A 25,704-nucleotide genomic window follows, 5' to 3' on the forward strand; every position below is an offset into this window, starting at 1 on the left:
ATTTATTGGACATGTCCGACCTCCACTGAAAATTGGACAAGATTCGTGAATTCAGATGTACTACTGACATCAAAGGATTGAGACATGAACATAGAACATTACAGCGCGAAGCAATGGTTTTTGGATTGGTTGACATGTTGAGCTTTAGTTATTAAAAGTCTGTAAAGTTATAAAGTTATAGAGCACTTCACGTGATAGGCACGCTGTTACTAGCTGCACAAGCGTGCAGCGGCTGCAGTGTGTACAGCGTGTCTCATGATATCCATATTAACATATAATGGTGCAATCACACACACACACTGATGGACAGGTAGATGGACCAACCAACACACACACAACATCACAGCCAATCACCAGTGAGAGCACACGCACTATAAAACAGGGAACACCACCGTTCCCACTCATTCTACCAGGAGATAGCTCAGAGCACAGCTCACAGCGTGCCACTCAGACATACACCATGTGCTGAGTGCCTCACTAAGATAGTGCTAGGGCTGGGTCCACAGGTTAGCTGGTGAAGTATGAACCACAGCCAGAAGTTAATAGTTATTATTGTACAGAATAATAAAACAGAGTTGTACCATCTACAACCGTGTTGGTTTGTTTGTGTATCGGAACACCCAACATGACAGGGTGCACAACAGCACCTTACCAAGGTTGCTTCAATGGTACCTCACTTTCACGTTCAAACCGAGGAAGAGAGTAGCTGTGATGTGGATGTTTTGATGATGGAGATGTAAGAGAGGGTCAGCCCTGTGCAGGTCACACTGCGTACTAACTTGGACATGTATCTCTGACCTTCATCGTGACGAGGTCAACACCTTGCATTTCCCCAGCATTATCGCGGGAGCACCATCACTACAAGGTCTGCAGCGATTCTTGGCGAAAGGCCACTATCATCCTCCCAGGGTAACCAGGTATTTGCAATAAACGCCCGCCTTATCAACCACGTCCCAAGAACACATTTTAAAAAAGATACATTTAATTAAGTGGCACAATTGAAAATACCGTATTTGGATTATTCCGTGCCCACCGCTCAGGTCCTCGAGCTTTAAATATTCGGGTAACATTCTCCGTTTGGGAGACTATGTTCTACTGAATTTCTACTGATTTGTCCTCCCATCAGGAAGCAATTCACTATCCTTCGCCATGCAGATTTATGCATGGTACGGATTACAACGGATTCCCGCTATTGGACCGCCCAGTAGCGAGGTCCCACGACTGGCCACCACCCACCCACCCCATCGCAAATCAGCCCCCCAACTCTCCTCGCACCGCACATCAATCCCCCAAGCCGCCCCCCACATCCCAAATCATCCCATCTTCCCCCGCCCCCCCCCCCCCGCAGCGCAAATCAACCCCCATCCCCAGATTTTCCCCCGAGTTAAGCGCATTGCAATCATGTCCCTTCACATTTGAGTGATTTTGAAGTGCTCAGCTGGAAATTGACAGCACTTGACTCTCTTCGAAGTGGTTGAGGTTTGTAAACATTTTGGTTAGAGCACCTCAGAGTTACTCAACCATGAAGGAAGATGAAAGAAGCAAGGCTCACAGCTGTGTGTGTGGACACAGCACAGTGAGGGAAATGAATGAATGGTTTGCAGCTCAAGGATCTGAGGGGTTTAAACACAGGTCACAGCTTGCCCTTTCCAGGAATTGACTTGAGGTGCTTCCTGTGTCTGAGCCAGCAGTTTGCTCTGGTGAGTGTTGCAATAGTAATTCTTTTCACTGCCTCTGTCTGGCCTGCTCTCCAGCTTCCAGTCACGTTTCTGTTTTCTAGTGGGTTTCCTGGCGAATTTCTCTTTTTTGGGGGGCTTCCTGACAGGGGCTCTTTTCTGGGGGTCTGTGGGGGGTCTCCCTATTTAGGAGATCTCTGTGGGAGGGACTCCCTATTTAGGGGGTCTCGATGGGGGGTGGAGGGGTCTCCCTATTTAGTGGGTGTCCTGGAAGGGCATCTCCCTATTTGCGGGGGTCTCCGAGGGCGGGATCTGCCTATTTAGGGGGTCTCCCAATTTAAGAGGTCCCCTATTTACGGGGTCCCTGTGGGTTGTCTCCAGGGGGGATCTCTTTATTTAGGGGATCTCTGGAGAGGAGACGTTGGTCAGTGGTTTGATGGGGTTGGGGTGAGCAGGTCTTGCATTGTAGGGGCAGCGTGGCCACCGGATGGACTCTGGGGGCAGCTCCCTTAAGGAGTTACTCCCTTGGCCCATGGCAAGATCCACCACATCAGGGCCATGCCTGTCAGGACCAGCAGTGATCTCGCCCACACGATTCCTGGAGCAGAGGACCAGAGAATCACGAGGGCCTGGAGAATATGGTGCCCGGCCGCTGGTGGGTGGGCACAAACCTCAATCCCGCTACCAGCGGGGGGACCGAGGCATTGGAAATGGGAACCCTGCTACCAGCAGCGGGTGGCGGAGAATTTTGCCCACAATATATGGAGACATCAACAGTGACAGCCTTCTGTTTCATAAAACAAAAGTTTGCAAAGTGCTGGTCAACTCTCTGTTAAGTCGATCTGCCATGTTGTGTTAACAATCTGCAGCAAAACTGGTATGTCTTTTCCAGGGTGCAAGCCTGGGAAACTTTTATGGAGACCCTGGGCTGCTCAAGCATCAAGGTCCACCTCTCGACCTCTCCGGCTGAGTCCCAAGGAATGCAAAACTACACTTTTGGCTCCGGTTTAGTTGCAGGAGGTGCCGGACAGATGGCATATTAAGCCATCAGTCCGCCATTGGGCTCCACTACAGAGTTTGCTGCCTTAGCCTTTAACTTTCCACCAGACAGTGGAGCTATTCGGCCACGGCTGAGAGTTTGGTTCATGAGTGCTCGGGCATGTCCACATGCTGGTGAACCTGCACACTGCAGGTCGGGGGGCGAGGGTCAAACTTTCTCGGAGTTCTTCTGAAGCTTTAGTCTGGGGCTGCGAGGGATCCAGTTCCTGTGTATCAACACAAGGATGTGGAGATGCCGGCGATGGACTAGGGCGGGAACAGCAAAAAGTCCCACAACACCAGGTTGAGACTTAATCCCAGCTCAGACTCACATTCAAAGTATCGTCTTGCATCATTTACTTTGTCTATGTATATGTTTCTGGAACCCACCTCTTCATTCACCTGAGGAAGGAGCTGTGCTCCAAGGGCTGGTGATTCAAAGCAAACCTGTTGGACTTTAACCTGGTGTTGTGGGACTTCTTGCTGTGCTCACCACAAGGAGACACAGATGAGGACTTGCTGATGGAGAGGCTGTACACTGACTGGGAGAGACTTACACACTTGAACACTTACACATAAGAAGCAAACCACTACACAAAAGCAGAAAGCACACCACACCAACCTAGTGGGCACGCATTGATTGTGAGACATTAACATACAATGTATAACTTGCGCAAGGATTTTTAATAATGCTTACCATTAGGTGCCCCTGTCTAACCTGCTCACCCCATTAGTATGAAGTATTAAACCAGACACTACTTATTTTATCGATAAGTGTTTATTCACTGAATGTAGTAATTATGCATATCTGCTTCCTTCCTGCCATCCTAGTGTCCCAGCAATCTCTTTATATTATTTTAAACCCCAAAATAAGCAAATTAACAAAGTGTCAGCCCTTTAAAGGGGCACGGTAACAAAAGACAACATTTATCTAATTAAATAAAAATGTCATTTCCGGGGCTGCTGACACAGTCCAGCAGTCAGTCCCTTTTTATAAATACTATTAGTCCTCACTTAAACAATGTTCTTCACCAGTGGGTCCTAGCAATAGACTTCGCATATTATTAACAATCCCTGGCTGAGACACCAGTTAGTTAACCTTCTTGCAGATCTTACCAGTGCCTCTGTGATAGATTGTTAGGGGCAACACGGTGGCACAATGGTTAGCACTGCTGCCTCACGGCACGAGTTCCCAGGTTCGATAACGGCTCTGGGTCACTGTCCGTGTGGAGTTTGCACTTTCTCCCCGTGTTTGTGTGGGTTTCGCCCCCCACAGCCCAAAAGATACACAGGGTAGGTGAATTGGCCACGCTAAATTGCCCCTCAATTGGGAAAAATGAATTGGGTACTCTAAATTTAGATTAAGGAAAAGGAAAGACATTATACACCATGATCTGGTTAGGGACCATTAATATTTAAAAAGGTATCCAAATGCTTTGTTTTAACTACTGGAAGTATGCCACAAGATTTCACTTTTCTAAAAAACCACAACAAATGTTATTGTGTATATAAGGTTTTTTCTCTTTTAGAAATCTTTTTTTCCCAATTAAGGAGCAATTTATCATAGAACTTACAGTGCAGAAGGAGGCCATTCGGCCCATCGAGTCTGCACTGGCTCTTGGAAAGAGCACCCCACCCAAGGTCAACACCTCCACCCCATCCCCATAACCCAGTAACCCCACCCAACACTAAGGGCAATTTTGGGCACTAAGGGCAATTTATCATGGCCAATCCACCTAACCTGCACATCTTTGGACTGTGGGAGGAAACCGGAGCACCCGGAGGAAACCCACGCACACACAGGGAGAATGTGCAAACTCCACATGGACAGTGACCCAGGGCCGCGATCGAACCCGGGTCCTCAGCGCTGTGAGGCAGCAGGGCTAGCCACTGCGCCACCGTGCTGCCCCAATATAAAAGGTTTAAACAAAGCATTATTAACTTAACCACATGGCTTATAACTATATATAAAAGCAAATTGCTGCAGATGCTGAAATCTGAAACGAAAGAGAAATTCTCAGCAGGTCTGGCAGCATCTGTAGGGAGAGAAAAGAGCTAACGTTTCGACTTTTCACAAACGGAATGTTAGCTCCTTCCTCTCCCTACAGATGCTGCCAGACCTGCTGAGATTTTCCAGCATTTTCTCTTTCGTTATGACTATATATGTTATTATGCACTCATATTTACTTCTTACTTCCCAAAGAAGACATGAAATTCTTAAAGTTATTTCCTTCTTTATAAGTATGCCTGAGACCCTCGTCCTGGTTACTTTTCCCATTCTTCCAAGCTACTCTGCTGGCTATTTTCATTTGCAATAAGACACTGTGAGGCCCACTGTAGATTCTCCCACCAGCTTCAAACTAGGCAATCTTCCAGCCTCACAAAATAATTCCAACTGAGATGAAGCCTCAACCACCTTCCAATGATCAATGATGAAGTTCGTGTTTTACTCTGCTTACAGTATGTTACTTGTTTTGACTAACATTTCTCAATAAGCTGCAAACTGCACCAGATTCCTAATTGCAACCAAATACCTCTCTCAGCCAACTCCCAGATAAATTGAAATGAGAGAGAGAGCCTTCCTAAATTCCACCCATCATTACAATAAAAAAGCCTGGGCGGAATTCTCTGATCCTGAGGCTAAGTGTTGACGCCGTCGCGTTTCTCAACGGTGTCAACGCGGCTTCAGGGTCAGCAATTCTGGCCTCTACAGGGGGCCAGCACGGCACTGGAGCGGTTCACGCTGCTCCAGCTGCTGATCCTGGCGTGAACTGAGCGCCGTGGGGTCCGCGCATGCGCAGTGGGGCCAGTGCCAACCCGCGCATGTGCAGTGCCACCGGCGCCAACGCGCGCATGCGTGGTGTCTCCCTTCAATGCGCCGGCCCCAACGCAACAGGGAGCAGGGCTGCAGGGGCCGGCGCGGAAGAAAGGAGGCCCCCAGCCAGAGAGGCCGGCCCGCCGATCGGTGGGCCCCATCCCAGGGTCGGACCCCCCTTCCCCCCCCCCTACAGGCCACTCCCCAACCCTTCCACGCCGAGTTCCCGCCAGCTGAGAGCAGGCGTGAACGGCGCCGGCGGGACTCGGGTTTTCTGACACGGCCGTTCGGCCCGTCCTGGGCCGAGAATCACCGGGGGGCCCAACAGTCCAAAGATGTGCAGGTTAAGTGGATTGGCCATGCTAAATTGCCTTCAGTGTCCAAAATTGCCCTTAGTATTGGGTGAGGTTACTGGGTTATGGGGATGGTGTGGGCTTGGGTAGGGTGCTCTTTCCAAGAGCCGGTGCAGACTCGATGGGCTGAATGGCCTCCTTCTGCACTGTAAATTCTATGATTTTATGAATCAAGGTGGAATGTCTGAGGGTCCAGAGACAAATGGAAAACTTATGCCAGACCTTTCTCTTTAAGTGAAATATTTTAACTAAAAGCATGAATTCCAGTTGACTGTTTGATGTCTCAGTGATTTATAACTCTTCCACAGGACAAGAGAGGTCTATATTCCAAAGTTCACTCTACATGGCGACTATGACTTAATTGAAACATTTGAAGATCTGGGCGTGACAGATCTCTTCCACAATCAAGCAGATTTGTCCGGTATTTGTGAAGAAAGAAAGCTGTACGTCAGTTCGGTGAGTATTTCAGTTGTGCCTTTGTCACATGCTCGGACCAACTCTGAAACTTCCACCAGGTAGAGGGAGTGATTAGTTAACTCAGGTATGAAGCACTGTGGCGGAGTCATTAAGATAGTGAACAAATGATCCAGGCACATGAGTTCATATCCCACCATAGCAACTGGAGAATTCAAATTCAATTCAGAGAATCACAGAACCCCTACTGTGCAGAAGGAGGCCATTCGGCCCATCGAGTCTGAACTGACCATCCAAAAGAGCATCCTATCTAGGTCCAATCCCCCGCCCTATTCCCGTAACCCCACCTAACCTTTGAAAACTTATGGGCAACTGAGCATGGCCAATCCACCTACCCTGCACATCTTTGGACTGTGCGAGGAAACCGGAGCAAACCTGGAGGAAACCCACGCAGACACGGGGAGAATGTGCAAACTCCACACCGGCAGTGACCCGAGGTTGTAATTGAACCCGGGTCCCTGGTGCTGAGGCAGCAGTGCTAACCACTGTGCCAACGTGTAGCCCAATTAATTAAGTATATCATAAATAAAAAAGCTAACATCAGTATAGCCATGAAACTACTGGTTTATTGCAAAAACCCATCTGGTTCACTGATGCTGTTTAGAGAAGGAAACCTAGCATTCGTATCTGGCCTGGCTTATATATGTTTCCAGGCTGTTACAATCCGGGACCAAACTCCAACATTCGTTAAGATGCCAGACAAGAAGCCCAATCACTTCGATTTTTAATTTGTAAAACTGAAGAAAGGATACAGCATTCCACAAGTGATTCCATTGACCAATTGGTATCTTTTATATTAAAAAAGACTGCATTGTTAAAACAGGATTAAACACATTAACATCAGAGAAAATAGTCGGGGCGGCATGTGGCGCAGTGGTTAACACTAGGACTGCGGCGCTGAGGACCTGGGTTCGAGCCCTGGGTCACTGGCTGTGTGGAGTTTGCACATTCCCCCTGTGTCTGTGTGGTTTTCACCCCTACAACCTAAAGATGTGCAGGGTAGGTGAATTGGCCATGCTAAATTGCCCCTTAATTTGAAAAGAAAAATAATTGGCTACTCTAAATTTTTTTTTTAAATCATAGAAAATAGCCTGCAACTAACAGTTGAACAATTCCTAACAATAAAAGGAAACACTTTAACTTCTAACTGATGCCACCTCTATCTCCAATCAAGCAAAATCCATCACAGGTCAAAAGCCACTTATAAATAAAGTTGGCACTTTGACTTTATTTGTTGTACACTTGTATAGACCTTGCTTGGAAAGATTGCTTGAAGATAGAAAGAATCCCTTTCAGGAAACAGCCTGCAGATCTTTCGGTCTGTGTCAGGCTACTGTTTAACCTGACAGCCTTTGGCAAAAGCTCCTGCTCATCTTAAAGCTCTTGGCAGACTAAAAGTTAAACTGCTTGCGGGGGGGCTGCAGGGTAATGGGGAAAGAACAGGTGAGTGGGACTAGTTGGTAGCTTTTTCAGAGAGCTGGGATGGGCCGAATGGCCTCTTGTGTTGTATAATTCTATGATGACTCAGATGAGCCTCGTTAATCTTTCTCCTTCCAAGGCCAGGCCTTTCTCCTTCCACTATCCCAACTGAGAACAGAAGAGCTCATTCAAAAAAATGTGGGACCTTCCTGATCCATAAGGTTCTGATCCTTATTAGTTAGTGGTTTGCATCCAGTGACTTGTGAATATTTACTGACTTTATCACTGTTCACATGATGTATTCATAGGCTTTCTCCTTCTCCCCCCCACAGCTGAAGCAGCACGTTGCACTGAAGGTGGACGAGGAAGGCAGTGAAGTTGCTGCCGTCTCTCTTTCCGGGTTCATGCCCCTTTCCTCACAGGCCAAGTTTATGGCCGATCACCCATTCCTGTTCCTCATCTTTGAGCACCACACCCAGTCGCTGCTTTTCATGGGGCGAGTGATGAACCCCTTGAACCAATAACGGGGAGGCAGTGAACATGATCATGTAAATTCCAGCAGACGTAAAGATACACGATGTTACCTATGGAGCCTAGAGAATTCCCCAAACTAGCCACCACACAGCTTGATTATTCACTTTACCCTGTCCATTCTAAATGTCCGCATTACATCAGAACAGAATTCTGGAGTTTATAATAAGCTGAAGCTTATACATTTCCAATTATTACCTGGCCATTTCCTTTTACAGCACAGTGCTGAGATTAGAAACTCCGAATGAGGGGAAATTGATCCTGTCGTGAAGCACTTCTGGACAATGCTGGTGGTTAATCAGCTTGCCAGCGCCCCTAAATGCATTGCACCTGCATTTGAACATTTTCAAATACAATTCAGGCGTTTCCCCTTCAGTTTGCAGAGTATTTTTTCCGGCTCCATGCCTCTCTCAAGAGACGACATGGTTTCGGTTGGAGTGATTGGGACACCCAAGAGCTGGAAATCTCTGGCCGCCCGCTGGCGGCGGGATTCTCCGGTTCCGCCGGCAGTGCGGCACCTCCCGCGGGTTTCCCGGCGGCGTGGGGTGGCTTCAATGGGAATTTCCATTGACAGCGGCGGGACCAGAGAAACCCACCGCCGGCAAATGGCCTGCCGCCGGAAAACACTCGGCTCAATGGGCTGAATGGCCTACTCCTGTTCCGCCTTTTTACATGGTCTTCTTAGGGATGGACCAGATAATCTTTTCCCGGTCTGCTATTGTCCATATCGCTATTCAGTCAGTCCATCACACGTTACCCGACCTCAGCTATGAAGCAGTCATAATGCTACAATTCGCCTCAGCACTCCTTAGCTCGGGAGGCAGAAATAAATGATCAGGGTCCCTGCTTCTTATTGTTACCCTGCCGACCGGTGTGCATGGTGATGGCAGGCGAGGAAAGGATCAAGCTTACCTACGATCCCCTCCATGACTAAGCAGCTTGTTGATGCTCACAGATTAAGAACATCCCCCGGGTGACAAACTGAATGAGCTGGAAACAGTCATCCAACCAAGGGTTGAGAATCACATTTTATCAAATATCTTTGGAGTAATGGAACAACTGTTAAACTGGAAAACAACTTTGTTTTGGACAGGGTATTGAAGTATATTCCGTCTACATTGTGCTCTTTACAAAGAGTTGTTGATACAGCGGTTTTATCTGTGGACTTTCTGTTGTGGATGCTGTTGTGTCGCCGTTAGGTTACTGGACTGGCAACTCAAAGGTGATAAAATCAGATCCTAAAAAGACTAATGATGAAATTGAATTGAAGTCAATGGGCGGGATTCTGCAATAATGGGGCTGTGTCCCCACGGCGGCGTGAAAACCGGCGGCAACCATTCCGGCGTCAACGGCCCCCGAAAGTGAGGAATTCTCCACTTTTTCGGGGCCCAGGTTGACGCTGGAGTGGTTCCCGCAGCTCTAGCCGGCGCCAAAGGGCCGGCGCGAGTTCGAGCATGCGCGGAACGGCTGGCGTATTTCCGCGCATGCGCAGAACGGCCGGCGTATTTCCACCCATACACGGGGGTTCCCTTCTCCCCGCCAGCCCCCGGGCAATACGACGGAGCCCAAAGGGGCCCGGCGTGGAGGAAAGAAGTCCCCCACGGAACCAGCCCGCCCACAGATCGGTAGGCCCCGATCGTGGGCCAGGCCACCATGGGTCCTCCCCCCGGGGTCAGATCCCCCCAAACCCCCCCCCCCCCACCCAGGGCGTCCCCCTGAGGTGAGTAATTCATGCCGGCGGGACTGGGCAAAACTTGCCGGCCGCCGGCCCACCGGGGCCCAGAGATTCGCCGGAGGGGCCGCTGTCAACGGCCCCCGACCGGCGCGGCAGTAATCCCGCCGGCCCCTGAAAAACGGCACCGGAGAATAGGGCAGCCGCCATAGGGGCAGGATTCGCGCCTCCAGCTCAGGGTCGGGGAATCCCGCCGAATAAATCTGATTTGTGGGCCAGCACTAGGAAGAGAATTGTGAAAGTTATTAAGGGCCAAAAGCCCAACGAGTTCACTAATATCCTTCCCTGCGTATCTGGTTTCTACCATTCCACACCAAGTGTCCTCTGAAAAAGCCTGGCATGTCACTTGGCTCAAGCCACCTGTTCAGGGCAGCCAGAGCGATGAGGTCTGCATCATCCACATAGAATCATAGAATCCTTACAGTGCAGAAGGAGGCCATTCGGCCCATCGAGTCTGCACCGATCCCTCGAAAGAGCACCCGACCTAGGCCCACTCCCCTGCCCACCCCACCTTGTCCCAATGATCCCAGAACCTAACCTCCACATCTTTGGACATGAGGGGACAGTTTATCATGGCCAATCCACCAAACCTATACATCTTTGGACTATGGGAGGAAACCCACGCAGACACGGGGCGAACGTGCGAACTCCATACAGACCATCCGACACCCAAGGCCGGATTTGAAGCCTGGTCTCTGGCACTGTGAGGCAGCAGTGCCGACCACTGTACGACCGTGCCGCCTGATAGTCATCCGGACTTATAAAGACAATAGGCGTAATTTAATGGGAAAAGTTCTACGTATCATGTCAGGCCCGACTTCCCAGGAGCTTCACGGCCGAACTGGCTGACCCGCCAGCTGTAACCACGCCCGTCTCCCCGGTAACAAGGAGGAGCTGTTCATAAACGTTCCCTCTGAACTCACTCCCTGGGAAGCATGCACACACATGCATGATCCGGAGGTGGTACACAAGTTAAACTATCTGGGATTGGAGCCCATTCCTATTAATGAAGGGCACTCCCTGATGCCCTGGTGCGCCCAACGTGACAGGCGTGCCATCTATTACCCTAGATCTGGGGCAGCCTTATGATAGCAGAGAATTCTGTTGCCGGGCACCTTGATGGACTTGGTCCAGCTCAAGGTTACTGTCGTCAGCTGGCCGGACATCCAGGGCATCCGTGACTTCACAGATGCACTTGTGAGCTATGGCTTGGGAACTGGTACACAAGTCCCCGCTCGAGCCCTGGAATAAACCCGTTGCATAAATGTTCAGGGCTGCAGCGACCTTCACGGCCACCGGCAGCGGATGTCCTCCTCCTCCATACGGTGCCAGGTCTGCGAGGACATGTCACAGGTGCCGCACTGTCTCTTTGATGAGACGGAGTTCCCTGCGGCACATGCTGCCTGTCACCTCCTCGAATGACCAACGACACCTGTACACCTTGGGCTGGCACTGCCGTCCCCCTCTGGATTTCCCCTCAGCCTGATGGGCGGCCAGGGCTGCGGGATGTTCGGCAGCTCCCTGCACATCGGGTGCCACCTCCAGCCTGCGTCGATGCTGCTGCCACCTTCTCCGGCATCTGGGGGCCTGGGCTGCCACTCGAACCGCGAGGGCTGCCGCTGTGTGATCGAGAACTCCATCCATCCTGGTTGCTGTAAGGAATTGGAGGAGACAATCAGTTTGGACTTCCCCCCCCCGGGACCCTCATATCCCCCAAGCCTCCCCCATCCTTACTTGCCCTGTCTTCTCTCAGAGTGCCATCCACCTAGCCAGTTGTACCGCACGACCCTGCTCTGCGCATTTATCCCCGGCAACAACAGCAGCCTCTAGACCGCAGACACCTGCCAGGAACATTAGGGAGACCATACTCAGGTGCCCTGCACTGATCCACACAATCACCCTCTGGTCATGGGGATATCCCCAGTGCTGAAGCCCAGATCTAGTGTTTGTTGGCTGCTGACGCCTCCAGTGTTCAGGTAAAGTGTCCAGGCCTCACAGCTTGATTGGAATGCAAGGCAATAACACTTGGCTGAGACACGGCACGAGATTGTACTTGAGAGCTGTGAAGTGGTCATACAACTAACAATGCCAATTCCTCATTAGCAGTAGCCTTCAAATGTGCAGCCAGAGGCAGTCAGTATATGACCGCGAACAGGGCTCTGTCTTGGAAGTGTTCAGTAGGTCAGACAAGCAGCAGCTGTAGTTGCCACGGTTATGGGTATACACAATATTGGAGGAAGGCCCGTAGGCCCCGTAGATGGCAATCCCCCCTGGCCCCCCCTCCCTCCCCCAGCGAGGGGCGACAATCGACCCACAATGGCCAGCACCCCGCCCAGGCCCATCCCCACTGAGGGTCTCGCCTCTCCCCCTGCCCGAGCACCGGGGCAGCAGTGCCTGTGTCCCCTGGTTGCATGCCGGAGCATGGAAATGATTACTCGCCTCCTCCGATCCCCTCAGCCGCCATCGCACTAGCCTCCCGTTATTAAATAGGAGTGCCAAACGGCGCCGGTGCAACCTCACACTGGGGAGCTGGTTAATTCCCGGGAGGCCATTAGATTATGCTACCATCTCGCTAATGAGATGGAGATTGCTCTTAAATGGTCTCAATTGGTGTCTCGCCACGTCAGGGCAGGGTCCGGAACCCGCCAGTGAGAGTGGCCCGATTAGGTCGACGACCGATTCGCGCCCGACGTGGATCCCGATTTTGGCCCCTCCCCCACGATTTAACAGGTGTGCCCGGAACACGCTGGGCGCAACGCGGCCGTTAAATCGCGCCCAATATTTCTTTCCGGGAGAGACTGGCATCACCCACACCGCCTGTACCCTGCAGCCATGACCATAAAAGCTTTCCAGACGAGTACTGCTTGAATTAAAAGTACATTTGAAAAATGTATGAACTACAGCAGAGGTTAAAAAATGTCATGTTGCTTGGCCAACGTATCTATTCGAGTTGGTGTCTTAGGTAGATTTGGGATACTGGTTTTATTAGACAAGGACCATAATGGCTCACCTTACTCCCTTGTTTGTGCTGCTGTATTTGTTGCTTGTTAAATATCTATTTTGAACTTACTTTCATGTATGTTTTGTATAAGTTTTAAAATTTTAAAGAAGTCGCAATGATGAATCTGCCAGCTTGGAATTTGTTGTACAAAGAGGCACTGAACGCCTTGGACTTCAGTTCTGAAGATTCTGCGATAAGGATCAATGGCTCTGTTTAAATTAAATCAATTCAATCCATTTCTTTGTCAACTTGCATTTAATCTGATCAATAAATCTGATAAAGAGAAATTCTAGCCTGCTTATGTGGACTTGCTGTTTTGACTCAACAGATTATATTTTGACCGTAAACCTCAAATCCTGAGTAATTGTGGTACATCTTTACAAACCGTGCATTGTAAAACCTTAATGGTAAACTTTTAACTTAAAAAAATGATGCTTCTTTTTTGCGCGGGGGTTTGCGAGACACAGCCTGTGGTCCATTTCCATCCCTCAAGTTTTAGCAATCTGGATCACCAAGCAAAGTGTATTCACTTCTATTTGCATTTATTTCACAGATTTCACAGATACACAGATTTGTCCAGTTTGAATTGAGTGCCTGGAGGTTTAAGAAAGGCTCATCTTAGTACGACTGCCTCTTTGGTGGAACAATTCTCATTTAGAGCTTCAAGTTCTGTTATTATCGGCAGCTTGAGATACGTGCAAATTAACAAGCATATATTTTTTTAAACTATATTTATGGCCTCAAGACTCCACTTTTGTCAGCACAGCCTTTAGCTGTCTCTCCATGAATCCAATGTGTCTGGCAAATGACATCTCTCTCTCACTCTCTCTCTCTCCCCTCCTCCAAAAACCTCTTCAAAATCTACCTCTCTGATCTTGATTTAAGTCACTACCCCGTATGTCTGGTTATTCTTGCTGATGTGAAACACGTTGGGATGTTTTATCGAAGTGCTACGTTAATGCCAACATGAACTAGTGGAGTCAAAAAGTACCGCCTATGTAACTTTATTCGAGTTCAGATGGTCACTGGCACTGATATTGTACTTCCTGTTGCTGCTAATTTACTGAGTAATTTCTGCAATGTGTTAAAAGGTTCAACCATTGTAGAATTGTGACGAACATCTTGATGAAGGTGGCAGGGCAAAGTTTCGCAAAGTTGTTTAAAAGGCTGTTAAAAACTGGAGCTTTAGAAATGGTGCTATAGAGTACAAAAGCAAGGAAGACCATAAGATATAGGAGCAGAATTAGGCCACTTGGCCCATCGAGTCTGCTCCGCCATTCAATCATGGCTGATATGTTCCTCATTCCCATTCTATTTTTAAAATAAATTTAGAGTACCCAATTCATTTTTTCCAATTAAGGTGTAATTTAGCGTGGCCAATCCACCGACCCTGCACATCTTTGGGTTGTGGGGGTGAAACCCACGCAGACACGGGGAGAATGTGCAAGCTGCACACGGACAGTGACCCAGAGCCGGGATCGAACCTGGGACCTCGGCGCAGTGAGGCAGCAGTGCTACCCGCTGCGCCACCGTGCTGCCCTCCTCATCCCCATTCTCCTGCCTTCTCCCTGTAACCCCTGATCTCCATATTAATCAAGACAGCCACTTATTGGGTGGCACGGTGGCGCAGTGGTTAGCACTGCTGCCTCATGACGCCGAGTTCGATCCAGTCTCGGGTCACTGTCCGTGTGGAGTTTGCACATTCCCCCCCGTGTCTGTGGGTCTCACCCCCACATCCCAGAAATGTGGATGGTAAGTGGGTTAGCCATGCGAAATTGCCCCTTAATTAGAAAAAAATAATTGGGCACTGTAAAATTATTTTTGAAAATCCACTTATTAATCAAGAACACCAGTTATGATAAACCCCTACCAATCACTAGTTAAGAACATGGGAACATAAGGGGCAGGATTCTCCCGTATCCGGCGGGACGGAGTGGCGTGAACCACTCCGGCGTCGGGCCGCCCCGAAGGTGCGGATTCCTCCGCACCTTCAGGGGCTAGGCCTGCCCCGGAGTGGTTGGCGCCCCGCCGGCAGCCGGGATAGGGGCCTGGCTCCATGCCAACCAGCGCCGAAGGGCCTCCGCCTGTCCGCGCATGCGCGGGAGCACCAGCACATGCTGGCATCATCCCTACGCATGCACAGAGGGATTCACTTCCACACTGGGAATGGCGGATGACCACGGCCTCCGGTGCGGAAGGAATAGAGTTCCCCGCGGATCGGTGGGCCCCACCGTGGGGGCACCTCCAGGGGCCAGATCCCCCCGTGACCCCCCAAGAACCCCGGAGCCCGCCCGCGCGGACAGGTCCCGCCGGTAAGGGGCCAACTCCAATTTACGCCGGCGGGACCAGCATAGAACGGGCGGGACCAGCGCGGGCCGGAGAATCGGGACACCCCGGGGCCCATTGAGTCACGCCGGACCCCGTCATTCTCCGAGGCGGGCGCGCGACTCACGCCGGGCCGGATTTTGGGGGGTGGGAGAATTGGGAGGATGGCGGTTGCGGGATTTACGCCGCCCCCCGGCGATTCTCCCACTCGACGGGGGGTCGGAGAATCCCGCCCAAGATATTGCAACAGGAGGTGGCCATTCCGTCTCTAGAGCTTGCTCTAACATTCAATGAGACCTTGCCTGATCTTCAGCTACATCCTTCCACACTATCCTCACATTCGTTGATTTAGAACATAGAACATTACAGCGCAGTACAGGCCCTTCAGCCCTCGATGTTGCGCTGACCTGTGAAACCACTCTAAAGCCCATCTACACTATTCCCTTATCGTCCATATGTCTATCCAATGACCATTTGAATGCCCTTAGTGTTGGCGAGTCCACTACTGTTGCAGGCAGGACATTCCACGCCCTTACTACTCTCTGAGTAAAGAACCTATCTCTGACATCTGTCCGATATCTATCTCCCCTCAATTTAAAGCTATGTCCCCTCGTGCTAGACATCACCATCCAAAAAAAAATGCTCTCACTGTCCACCCTATCTAATCCTCTGATCATCTTGGATGCCTCAATTAAGTCACCTCTTAACCTTCTTCTCTCTAATGAAAACAGCCTCAAGTCCCTCAGCCTTCCCTCATAAGATCTTCCCTCCATACCAGGCAACATTCTGGTAAATCTCCTCTGCACCCTTTCCAATGCTTCCACATCCTTCCTATAATGCGGCGACCAGAATTGCACGCAATACTCCAAATGCGGCCGCACCAGAGTTTTGTACAGCTGCAACATGACCTCATGGCTCCGAAACTCAATCCCTCTACCAATTAAAGCTAACACACCATACGCCTTCTTAACAACCCTCTCAACCTGGGTGGCAACTTTCAGGGATCTATGTACATGGACACCGAGATCTCTCTGCTCATCCACACTGCCAAGAATCTTACCATTAGCCCAGTACTCTGTCTTCCTGTTATTCCTTCCAAAATGAATCACCTCACACTTTTCTGCATTAAACTCCATTTGCCACCTCTCAGCCCAGAGCTGCAGCTTATCTATGTCCCTCTGTAACTTGTAACATCCTTCCGCACTGTCCACAACTCCACCGACTTTAGTGTCATCTGCAACTTTACTCACCCATCCTTCTACGCCCTCCTCCAGGTCATTTATAAAAATGACAAACAGCAGTGGCCCCAAAACAGATCCTTTTGGTACACCACTAGTAACTGGACTCCAGTCTGAACATTTCCCATCAACCACCACCCTTTGTCTTCTTCCAGTTAGCCAATTTCTGATCCAAACTGCGAAATCACCCTGAATCTCATGCCTCCGTATTTTCTGCAGTAGCCTACCATGGGGAACCTTATCAAATGCTTTACTGAAATCCATATACACCACATCAACTGCTTTACCCTCATCCACATGTTTGGTCACCTTCTCAAAGAACTCAATAAGGTTTGTGAGGCACGACCTCTCCTTCACAAAACCGTGTTGACTATCTCTAATCAAATTATTCCTTTCCAGATGATTATACATCCTATCTCTTATAAACCTTTCCAAGATTTTGCCCACAACAGAAGTAAGGCTCACTGGTCTATAGTTACCGGGGTTGTCTCTACTCCCCTTCTTGAACAAGGGGACAACATTTGCTATCCTCCAGTCTTCTGGCACTATTCCTGTAGACAAAGATGACTTAAAGATCAAAGCCAAAGGCTCAGCAATCTCCTCCCTAGCTTCCCAGAGAATCCTACGATAAATCCCATCCGGCCCGGGGACTTATCTATTTTCACACTTTCCAGAATTACTAACACCTCCTCCTTATGAACCTCAAGCCCTTCTAGTCTAGTAGCCTGAATCTCAGTATTCTCCTCGACAACACTATCTTTTTCCTGTGTGAATACTGACGAAAAATATTCATTTAGCACCTCTCCTATCTCCTCGGACTCCACGCACAACTTCCCGCTACTCTCCTTGACTGGCCCTACTCTTACCCTAGTCATTCTTTTATTCTTGACATATCTATAGAAAGCGTTAGGGTTATCCTTGATCCTACCTGCCAAAGACTTCTCATGTCCCCTCCTGGCTCTTCTTAGCTCTCTCTTTAGGTCCTTCCTAACTAACTTGGAACTCTCGAGCACTCTAACTGAACCTTCATGTCTCATCTTTACATAAGCCTTCTTCTTCCTCTTGACAAGTGTTTCGACTGCTTTAGTAAACCACGGTTCCCTTGCTTGACCACTTCCTCCCTGCCAGACAGGTACATACTTATCAAAGACACGCAGTAGCTGTTCCTTGAACAAGCTCCACATTTCCATTGTGCCCATCCCCTGCAGTTTTCCGCTCCATCCGATGCATCCTAAGTCTTGCCTCATTGCATAATAATTACCTTTCCCCCAGATATAACTCTTGCCAAGCGGTATACACCTATCCCTTTCCATCACTAAAGTAAACGTAATCGAATTGTGGTCACTATCACCAAAGTGCTCACCTACCTCCAAATCTAACACCTGTCCTGGTTCATTACCCAGTACCAAATCCAAAATGGCCTCGCCCCTCATTGGCCTATCTACATACTGTGTCAGGAAACCCTCCTGCACACATTGGACAAAAATGGACCCATCTAAAGTACTCGAACTATAGCGTTTCCAGTCAATATTTGGAAATTTAAAGTCCCCCAAAACAACTACCCTGTTGCTTTTGCTCCTATCCAGAAGCATCTTTGCAATCCTTTCCTCTACACCTCTCGAACTTTTTGGAGGCCTATAAAAAACCCCTAACAAGGTGACCTCTCCTTTCCTGTTTTTAACCTCAGCCCATACTACCTCAATAGACGAGTCCTCATCAAACGTCCTTTCTGCCACCGTAATACTGTCCTTGACTAACAATGCCACCCCTCCCCCTCTTTTACCACCTTCCCTGAGCTAACTGAAATATCTAAACCCCCAGCACCTGCAACAACCATTCCTGTCCCTGCTCTATCCATGTCTCCGAAATGGCCACAACATCGAACTCCCATGTACCAACCCATGCCGCAAGTTCACCCACCTTATTCCGGATGCTCCTGGCATTGAAGAAGACACACTTTAAACCACCTTTGTTTAGTCTCCAAAACTCTTGTTGATTTCAACTAAGTCCTCAACAAGGGAATTGCATCCAATTTTGGGCTCCGCGCTTTAGCAAAGTTTGGATCTAATGGTAGCACACTGGCTATCACTGTTGCTTCGCAGCGCCAGGGTCCCTGGTTCGATTCCCGGCTTGGGTCACTGTCTGTGCGGAGTCTGCACGTTCTCCCCGTGTCTGCGTGGGTTTCCTCCGGGTGCTCCGGTTTCCTCCCACATTTCCCGAAAGACGTGCCTGTTAGGTGAATTGGACATTCTGAATTCTCTCTCTGTGTACCCGAACAGGCGCCAGAATGTGGCGACTTGGGGCTTTTCACAGTAACTTCATTGCAGCGCTAATGTAAGCCTACCTGTGACAATAAAGATTATTATTAAAATTATTATCTAGAATTAATACCGGCGATGAGGGGCTTCCATTACCTGGAGAGACTCGAGAAGCTGGGATTGTTTTCCTTACAACTGTGGCTACGAGATTTAATAGAGGTGTTCAAAATTATGAAAAGTTTTTGAAAGAGTTAACAGAGAAACTCTTTCCTCTGAGAGAAGCGTTCTGAGTAATTGGTAAAGGAAGGGAAAAGCGCGATGAGAAAATGTTTTCCTCAGCAAGTTGTTACGATCTGGAATATTTGAAAAGATGGCAGAAGCAGGTTCAATAGTAGAAAGCGAAGGAGAACTGGATCTCCACTTAAAAAATAATGAAAATGTAGGGCTATGGGGAAAGAGCAAGTGTGTGGGGTTAATTGGAAACCCCTTCAGTGAACTGGTACAGGAATAATGGGCTGAATGGCCTCCTTCAGTGCTGTCTGATTCAATGAATTAAAATAACCACAAAATTACACTGGAAGAAAATGAGTATCTCTGATTATCAGTTCTGTGCTCTGTTAGCTGAACCAACAATACAACGAAAGCTCCTTATTCACTGGTCCACGAGCCAACATCAATTCTATTGAGACCAGATTGCAAAATGCAAGAGCTTCACAAAGCCAGGCACTCTCATTATCTTCTCCATCCCCAAATCATTTTGGCATTCCAACCGAGACTGTATTTTGCCAACACAGGAATGAAACAAAAAGAGACGCAGATTTCAGTGAGTGTGTTTGATCATGCTTTGCAAAGAAGCTGGGTGTGTAAATAATTTTTTGAAATGTAAAACATTCCTTGACAAGCAAAGCATTCGCTGGCGCGGTAGTTAGCACTGCTGCATTAAGGCTCTGAGGACCCGGGGTTCGAACCCGACCCCGGGTCACTGTCCGTGTGGAGTTTCCACATTCTCCCGTGTCTGCGTGGGTCTCACCCGCACAACTCAAAGATGTGCAGGGTAGGTGGATTGGCCGCGCTAAATTGCCCCTTAATTGGGGGAAAAAAATTGGGGTACTCTAAATTTATTTTAAAAAAACAAGTAAAGCATTCATAATTCCTTTGCACTGATGTTTTTGCATCTTGTATGTGGGCTACTGTCGGCACCATAAGACCATGGGCAGCACGGCAGCACAGTGGTTAGCACAGTTGCTTCACAGCTCCAGGGTCCCAGGTTCGATTCCCGGCTTGGGTCACTGTTAAGCCCAAATCAGCCACTAGAGGGAGCTAGATGTAGACCTCTTTCAAGCATCGATGCTAAGCCTTGTGGGTGGAAGGTTGAGGAGAAAGCGAAAAGACAGACTGTATGAAAGATAGTGTGAGTGAGAGCAGATCATAGTTGATGTATTAATGTAGAGATTAGTAGTAGTTGAGTGTAGATTGTATGTTTATTATCAAATGTGTATTATATAGGAGTAAATGAAATGAAATGAAAATCGCTTATTGCCACAAGTAGGCTTCAAATGAAGTTACTGTGAAAAGCCCCTAGTCGCCACATTCCAGCGTCTGTTCGGAGAGGCTGGTACGGGAATCGAACCGTGCTGCTGGCCTGCCTTGGTCTGCTTTAAAAGCCAGCGATTTAGCCCAGTGTGCTAAACCAGCCCCTTGTTGAATCCAATTAAGTAATGTAAATAAATCTGTAGCTTTGTTCAATTTAAAAGCTATTTGTGGTCTTTGTGAACACCATGCCAACCATCCTAGAATTAGCACCACATTGAATACCACAATGTTTATATAGAAGAAACTGGAATATTAAATTTGTTATTTTCTTAGTGCTCAATTAACTATTACTTACTAACCAAAAGTGAGGAACGGAGGGGTGACCTGAGTCAGAACACTGTTCTTTCAACTCTGTGATCAGGCTTTGAATCCAGCTCAGAAAAATGGGACCAAACTGGTATCTCTGCTGACTCCGAAATTACTAAATGGAATGGGCATGGATAGTTTGAACCCAGATCCCAGTGGGTGAGAGGACATGCTGATGAATTGTGACTAAATCTAACTAAATCATCATTTTTTCTCAGAGTTACCAGGAGGATGTGTGTGTGAGGAATGTAAAGAGCTCGGCGGTGTGTTATGGGTATATCCTTGGAGTCAGGAGAGAAATAAGGGGCGAGATTCTCCGATATCGAGGCCAAGTGTTCACGCCGCCGTGAACACCGTCGCGTTTCACGACAGCGCAAACAGGGCCCGGGCATGACCGTGGGGGCCAGCACGGCGCTGGAGTGGTTCACGCCGCTCCAGCCTCCTTACGCGGCGCCAAATGGGCGCCGTGCCAACCCGCGCATGCGCAGTTGGGGCAGCTCAATCCTACGCATGTGCGGGGAACATCTTACGCGCGCCGGCCCTGACCCAACATGGGGTCGGTGTTCAGGGGCCGGCCGCACCAGGAAGTAGGCCCGGGGGAGGGGAAGAGGCCGGCCCGCCAATCGGTGGACCCCGATCGCGGGCCAGACCCCATCGGAGGCCCCCCCCCGGTGAAGGAGACGCCCCCCCCACAGGCCGCCCCCCAAGCGTTCCCGCAGAGTTCCCGCCGGCAGCAACCAGGGGCGAACGGCGCCGGCGGGACTATCATTTTGTTCGCCGGCCGCTCGGCCCATCCGGGCCGTTGAATTGCGCTAGCCGTTTGCGGCGATTCTCCGAGTGGCCCGGCGCGATTTGCGCGGCGCTGGTTTCGGTGGGGGTGTGGGAGAATCGTGTGCAGGGGTCGGGTGGGCGTGGCGTGATTCGCGTGGCGCCCCGGCGATTCTCCCACTCGGCGGGGGGGTCGGAGAATCCTGCCCAAAGCATATATTCTGAGCGGCTGTACAGATGCCGTTCTATTTTCCGCCCGACAGCTTTCCTTGGGAACACTTCATGCAGACACTTAGAGGCAAAGATAAATACTGCTCCATCTACGAACAGTGATAACCTTCACCGTAATATAAAACCAAATATAAAAAGAAAATGAAAGCACATCACACAAATTCAAAATGAGGAAATGGGTCAAAAGAAAAGTTGACCCGATAAGTTGTATGAGATTCTCTGAGCTGACACTTAAGAATAATTTGCTTAATGTAAGTTTTCTGTTCAGTCACTTGTGTCAAGATAATAATGAGATTCTCACATACCTAAGAAATAGGAGCACAAAAATGCCATTTGAATGGAATGGGCATTCATTGCCATTCAATAGGATCAGGGCTGATTTTCTACTTCAACGCCACTTTTCTTGCCCGATCCCCATATCTTTAGGATTCCTTTACTATCCAAAAATCCATTGGATCTCAGCCTTGAAGATACTCAACTGTGATGATAGGCAGATTATCATCTGTATATAATATGAGTAGTTCACCATCACTGTAAATGCTATGATCAATGATCTGAATGTATATTATAAGTTATATGTTTTACTGTTGTAGTTGTAGCCCCGACCAGCGGGTGGGGCGATTATGGAGTCCCAGGACCCGGATGCACTATGTGTTCCTTCAGAAAGTGTTTGTAAGCAGTCGTATATTAGAGTAGCTCTGTAGTATCTTAGTGTAAGTTAGTGTTAAGACATTTATTTCCAACTATGTTCATCTTAGACGTTTTAGTTATTCGTCAGTGTTGTGTTACTAATAAATAACTTTGTTTATAAAACAAAGTCTAATGTTCTTTGTTCACTCGGCAATATCGAGATTCCACATTAGCACCAATCAAAGAACATTACAACAATGACTGACCACAGAGTTCTATGGAATAGAGAATTCCAAAGATTCACGACCTTTCTTGCAAGGAACGCCTCGGAGATTGACCAGCATCAGAAAGAGAAAATTGGACAACCGTTTCAGACTATCAAAGGAAGAACGCGACTCAGAATGCTGCAATGTTGCTCTTTTTCAGAGGCTGATTGACTTGGACAATAAAACCAAAGGGATGAAATGTGGTACTAGAAAGCTTCAAGATTCCAATTTATATTGGCCTGGGTTTTGCGGGTTTTAATGACGATGAAAACTAGTGTTCGCTGGCATTACAACTATGAATCTGACAGCTAATTGCTGGTACCCACAGGTGCCCAATTAAACACAGCAACCCAAAAGCTGGTGCCACAGATTACCCACTCTTCCACAACGTGTACTCTTTTTTTCTTAAAATGTATTTTATTACTAAGATGTGACAAAACAGGTTACAACACATAAACACCCCGGGAAACATACTTCCCAGAATCAACGAAACAGTCTGTACCAATTTTTTCCCCTTTTTCACCCTCCCCCATTCCCCCCTGTGACGAACAGCTCCTCAACCACGGTCACAAACATCCCCCACCTTTTCGCATACCCCTCTGCAGAGCCCCTTAACTCATAATTTATCTTCTCCAACTGCAGGAAGTCGTATAGGTCACCCAACCAAGCCGCTACCCCCGGTGGCGATGCCGACCGCCACTCCAGCAAAATTCGCCGCCGTGCAATGAGAGAGGCGAAGGCCAAGACATCGGCCTTCCTCCTCTCCATGAGCTCCGGCTTCTCTGAAACCCCAAATATCGCCACCACAGGGTCCGGGTCCATCTCCTCCTCCACTATCCTGGCTAAGACCGCGAACACTCCTGCCCAGAATTTTCCCAATATTTCGCAACCCCAAAATATGTGCGCATGATTCGCTGGCCCCCGTCCACACCTCTCACTCTCATCTGCTACCGCCTGAAAGAACCCACTCATTCTCGCCCGAGTCATATGCACCCTGTGCACCTTAAACTGTATCCGGCTCATCCTTGCACAGGAGGATGTCCTGTTTACCCTATGCAGTGCCTCACTCCATACTCCCCAATTGCACATGTACTCTTAAAGTTAACACAGACGAAAATCTTTAGAAAACAGGTGAACCTGATGTGAGTGTCCTCATATATCATTGTTCTTTTTAAAAAATATATCATTGTTCTTAAAAGGAAAAAGTGATGCTTTGTTAAGTGAGGTGCAACTGGGTTTCAACCCCTCGCTAAGTCATAACTACCGCCAGCAACTGCCTTGGCCCTTAACAAATAATCATATATTTGCGGAATGCTAAACCTCTACTCCGTGACAACAATTCCTTAAGTTCTAAACATAATTTTTTTAAATTTAGGAAAATATTATGGGCACGAGTTAATGGAAAAGAAAGTGTTTTGGGCGCGTTTAGCAGGGTGTTTCCGGCAGGAAGGACTCCGTCATTAAATGGGACTCTGCTTCTTTTTCAGGCCTTGGCGAGGAACGCCCCGCCAAGGCGGCAAGTGGACCCATTTCCTGCACTAACAAGCTCAGCTCGCCAGTGAATGAAGAGATCAGGGCAGCATTTAAAAATGGCATCCCGAGCTCTCAACCCGTGGCTCCCAGAAACCCCAACACCTCAACTTACCAATTAGGGGCCCTCTCAAGACCCCCACCTCACCTCATAAGGGCAGGGTGCCCCCAGGCCAGATCCTCAGCAGGGACAGGATGCAACATGGGCATCTTGGCACTGCCAGCCAGGCAGTGCCATCTGACATCACCAGGGTGGCACCTGGGTGGCACTGCCAGGGTTCCAGGCTGGCAGTGTGACAATGCCCAGGTGGCATTGGGGGTGCCAGGGTATCACCCTGCCCAGAGCCCGACCACCCGGGGGCTTCCAATCTCCTGGGAGACTCCCCAGGTGCCATTACTCCTGGTCTACATTGGTGGAGGCCGGTGCTAAATGGCAACCGGCCGGTCGAGGTCTCCAAGGCGCAGGAGTCCGGTCCTGCTCCTTGGGTAACTCCAGTGTGAACATATTTAAGTGTGCTTAACTGCGCACTTAAATATGCAGATCTGGATCCTGCCCATTGAGGGTGGGGTCCAAATCGTGAAGTCTCGCGAGATCTTGTAATGAGCATCATAAATCTTGTGAGAGGCCTCTCGCGAGATTTACCAGCCTCGTCGCATCCCGGGTCGGGCGCAACGAGGCCGTTAGATCACGTCCTATATTTCAGCTTCTACCTTATTCCTATTTGACATGTTCTCATTTATTTCACTATTCAGCTCACTATTACTAATTATTTCACATTTTAAGTCTCCTTAAAAATATCCTAACGATTAATAATAGTGATGTGGTCATTGACTGTAATATTTCTTTGTTGCCGCAAGGAGAAAAGGTTTGGAGGTGCCCACACTCTGGATTCTTGCAAAACACGATGAGAGGTTTATTCTGGGTGTTTCTCAATACAATCAAAGAAGGTGATCTGACCCAACACTCTGCTGTCGCCTCTCTGCACATCACGTGACCCAGAACCAGCACGAATGCATTCTCAGATTCATAACACCCCTCCCTCTTTACTTCATTAATGCAACGACAACAATTCACATTTTATCCAACAGATCTCTCATATTATTTCTATAGTTATATACAATTCAATAAGACAGTCTCCGTGCTGGAAGTCTTCCTTTTTGATAGAATTCAGTGTTCTTGAATTTGCCTACTTGAGACCTCAGAAGTGCCCTCGTTTTCTGTAGCTGGTACGACTTGAATAGTTATTTCAGTGTCTGTCATTGAAAAGCCCTCAGAAACAGAATCTGAACTCATCACTGTCTCTGGTCTCCGCTCCGAAGAATTGCTCTCCAGATCTTCTAAAGGCAGAATCTCTTGAAAAGTTTCAGCAAAATCACTTAGTGCAGCAAATAACCGATCAACATGATGTCACCAAACTCTTTCATCATCTGTCTGTACGGTGTGTGATAGCGGGCCTGTCTTTACTAGGATCATAGCCGTCTCCCTTTTCCTGTTGGTGGTGTACCTCCTAGCTAACACT

The 25,704-nt window shown here is 48.7% G+C and overlaps 1 protein-coding gene across 1 annotated transcript in view; it reads left to right on the forward strand.

Moving 5' to 3' along the window:
* The window catches only part of LOC140386949 (heparin cofactor 2-like), a 40,946-nt gene extending 27,620 nt beyond the window's left edge, over positions 1-13,326 (forward strand). Inside the window, exons 3-4 of the mRNA XM_072469870.1 lie at positions 6,191-6,338; positions 8,108-13,326. Of these exons, the coding sequence (XP_072325971.1) occupies positions 6,191-6,338; positions 8,108-8,299 (340 nt within the window). The 3' untranslated portion in view covers positions 8,300-13,326. The remainder of the gene's footprint in view (positions 1-6,190; positions 6,339-8,107) is intronic.
* Positions 13,327-25,704: the final 12,378 nt, after the last annotated feature.

The sequence above is a fragment of the Scyliorhinus torazame genome, chromosome 12 (assembly GCF_047496885.1).
Source record: "Scyliorhinus torazame isolate Kashiwa2021f chromosome 12, sScyTor2.1, whole genome shotgun sequence".
Taxonomy (NCBI): Eukaryota; Metazoa; Chordata; class Chondrichthyes; order Carcharhiniformes; family Scyliorhinidae; genus Scyliorhinus; species Scyliorhinus torazame.